Source organism: Pteropus vampyrus, unplaced genomic scaffold (genome assembly GCF_000151845.1).
Source record: "Pteropus vampyrus isolate Shadow unplaced genomic scaffold, Pvam_2.0 Scaffold2, whole genome shotgun sequence".
NCBI classification, from domain to species: Eukaryota; Metazoa; Chordata; class Mammalia; order Chiroptera; family Pteropodidae; genus Pteropus; species Pteropus vampyrus.
The window spans coordinates 6,498,974-6,502,426 of NW_011888783.1; the positions used below are offsets into that span (position 1 = coordinate 6,498,974).

General features: G+C 31.5%; 1 protein-coding gene across 1 annotated transcript in view; it reads right to left on the reverse strand.

The window, feature by feature from the left end:
* The window catches only part of ITGAV (integrin subunit alpha V), a 78,899-nt gene that overhangs the window by 22,230 nt on the left and 53,216 nt on the right, over nucleotides 1-3,453 (reverse strand). The window contains 2 exon segments of the mRNA XM_011356435.2: nucleotides 87-217; nucleotides 1,732-1,777. Of these exon segments, the coding sequence (XP_011354737.1) occupies nucleotides 87-217; nucleotides 1,732-1,777 (177 nt within the window).

The following is a 3,453-nucleotide window of genomic DNA, read 5'->3' on the forward strand; positions in this document are numbered from 1 at the left end:
AGAAACTGCTTTAGCAATATTTCAGAACCCCCACCTTCCTTTTCAATTGCTTTTACAATAATTGAACCAATAATCACAATAAAAACTATTATTAAACAAATACTCTTACCAGGAAACTTTAAGATCTGTCCCAGGCAGTGGACAGGTTTTACTGTCTTGATTAAGAATGCTAGGGTACACTTCAAGGCCAGCATTTACTGTGATAACTGGTCGGGCCCTGGTAATATTAAAACAAAAGAAGTAAAGAAAGAAAAAGAAAACTGTTACTTAAAATGTTAGATTGATCTAAGCATTTTAGGTTCACATTCATGTATATACAGTACAATATTTACTGCAGCACTGTTTACAATAGCAAAAATAATAGAAACAACTTAAACACAGAATGACCAACTGTCCCAATTTGCCCAAGGCTGTCCTGATTTAGCACTGAAAGTCCCATATCCTGGTAAATCTCTCAGTTCCCGGCAAAGTAGGACAACTAGCCAGCATATCTGAACTCAGTCCATTAAAGCAGGACGGTTAAACAAGTTGTGGATATGTACCTAATGCAATGAAATACAGTGGGGGAAATGAATGCAGTAAATCCATCTGCATTGATATGGATGACCTCTGAGATATATCCAAGATATAATTTTAGTATGAGAGGGAAAAAAAGATCCACAATGTACAAAAGATGTACACACACACACAATTCAATTTTTTAATGCATAAAATATTTCTGGTAGGATATACTAATAAACTAATAACCAGTATGAGAAGAGGAAGTATATGCTTTTACTGTATGCCCTTTTTTATATTATTTGAATTTTTACTACATGCATGTTATTACTTCATAACAGCAATTTTAAAAACTGAAACAATAAATAAATAGTATTCCAAAGTTCAGAAGCACAGCTTTAAACTTTATACAAAAATACAGTAGGCTCAGGTCAGTGCCCGTCTTCATCATGATAATTCCTGGAATCTATGTGGACACATGTCACTACCCTGAGAGTCACAATCAGGTTGACCCATCACAAACTCCATTACACAGCACCAATGTTAGTTTTCCTGCCACGTGTAAATGTGGCCCACTGAAGAGTAAGCATCTTAATCTACTTGGGATACCAGATGATATCCTAAGGCATGAGTGACTGAAACCCAGAGAATAACTGGGAATATGTATAAAGTTGGGAAATACAGATATGTGGACTTACACTATGCTATAATAAAAATACTCACTTTGGGAGTCATTATATACTATCTTTCTGGTCACAGAATGCCGTCATAATTGAAAACATTATGACAGCATTCTGTTACTTAAAATGTTACATTGATCTAAGCATTTTAGGTTCACATTTATGTATATACAGTACAATATTTACTGCAGCACTGTTTACAATAGCAAAAAGAATGGAAACAACTTAAACACCACATTAATTTCTTGGCTCTCAGAGGAAAACGTGAACTCACATAATTTGAAAGAAAGATTCAAAAATATTTCTGAATATAATTCAAAGAACAAAGAAGGAAAATTCTGAATGCTTTTTCAAATAAAATACCTACAGCTGTCTTTACTTTGGGATCTCCTTGTATAAATATTACTAGCCTGTAACAAATCTTAAATATAAAGAAGATACAAATTTTATCATTACTTCAAGAAAATTAAGCTGAAATTCAAATACTGGAACTTAACTATATTTCAAATATATCAGAATATTCCTATATTACAGGATATAAAAACATGCTCACCTGTATAACACAGCTCTATCTACACCAAAAGCTCCTACAATTAAGTCTTAAAAGAAAGTAGAAAAAAAAGTTAACAATAATAATGGTTTTTTAAATTCACATACTATTCTATAAAACTTAATGCTTACAATAAAGATTTAGACACATTCTGAACACTATTCTTTATTAAGTGGTTGTAAAATAACACCTAAAAGGCTAAAATATGAAAAGTAAGCTATCATCAACAGCAAACACTCATCATAAAACTAGTCTTTCATTCAGGTGGCCAAGAATCTTTTTAAAGGATACTTAGTAAAAATCAGCAACAAAAGGGAAGTACATCCCTCAAACACACATACCCCTCAAAGGAAAAGCTTTATAGATACCTGTGGATTTTATAATTTTGTTATAAAAATTTTTTTCATCTTATTTTATTAAAAACAAAACCAAAAGGTACATTATATGTACTTAAAATACTTAGAATGATAGCAGATAGCATTCAAACCAATAAAAACAGAATGCATTAGTTTTTTTTTTTTTTTTCTCCTACAGATGTGAAGGTTTATTTCCATGAAATGTGAAAAGAATATTGAACTGAAGGTCCTTGCTCATCAGGGCATGTGTCCATCAAATGCTCAATAAGACAAGTGAAGGCTGCTTTGTGAAAGAGGTGAACGGCCAATATGGCAATCTCAGCTCAAGCCAAGTCTCAGTCAATACATCACTTACACTCCTCCTGCCTCAGTAACCTTGCACGTGTAATGGGCTGTGGAAATATCAGATTGCTCACATTCTGTTATATGTAACCAGTAAAACTGGTTCACAATTAGAAAAAAACTAAATCAAAGCTCCATTTCATAGTGTGCCCAAGCTAAGTTTGAGGAAGCCCTTTCTAGGCAGAAAAGTACATGAGAAAACCACAGAGACAAGTAAATTGGACTACATAAAAATTAAGAACTTCTTTATGCTCAAAAAGCAAGTGTGAAAAACAGAAATATACCTCAGAGTTGAGTTAATAGACTCAATATTTAAGGCACCACAAATATAAAAAAAAAAAAAATGAATGAAATAAAAACAGCATCCCAATAGAAATGGCGAATAAAAGATATAACAAAATGCACAAAAGTGCACATATATGTAAATAAACAAAAATGCTTACCCTTACTAATAATCAAAAACAGTAAATTAAGACAAAATAACATGTTCCACCTATCGTATAGTTTAAATTTACTTTAAAAGAAACAAAAGATGATACCCAGTATGGGTACAAATGTGGAAAAATGATCACTCACTGCTGGTGAGTACTTTAAAAAATTGCAAAACCTTCTTTTGGAGGGAGTGGGATTATAATTTGACAATGGGTATCAACAGCCTTTTAAAAAATAGTACTTATCTTTGATATAGCAATGATTAAATTTTGTCCTAAGGAAATAATCAGAAGTATACACCAGAAGTACATACAATGATAAAAATATCTCAAAATAAGGCTAAATAAGATATGATAGCCATTTGGTAAAATGAAAACTATAAAATTCATCTTATCAAATGGCTGTATCATATTGTTTGAAGAACAATTAATGACATGGGGAAACATTTCTGATACTTTAAGTGAATAAAATATGCTATTAACAGTGCACAAAGCATAATTCTATTTTGTTAATAAATATATATGAATGCACTGAAAAATGTTTTGCTGTATTTTCTAAAAGTTCTATAATTATGTTGCATTTGTAACAAAAAAAA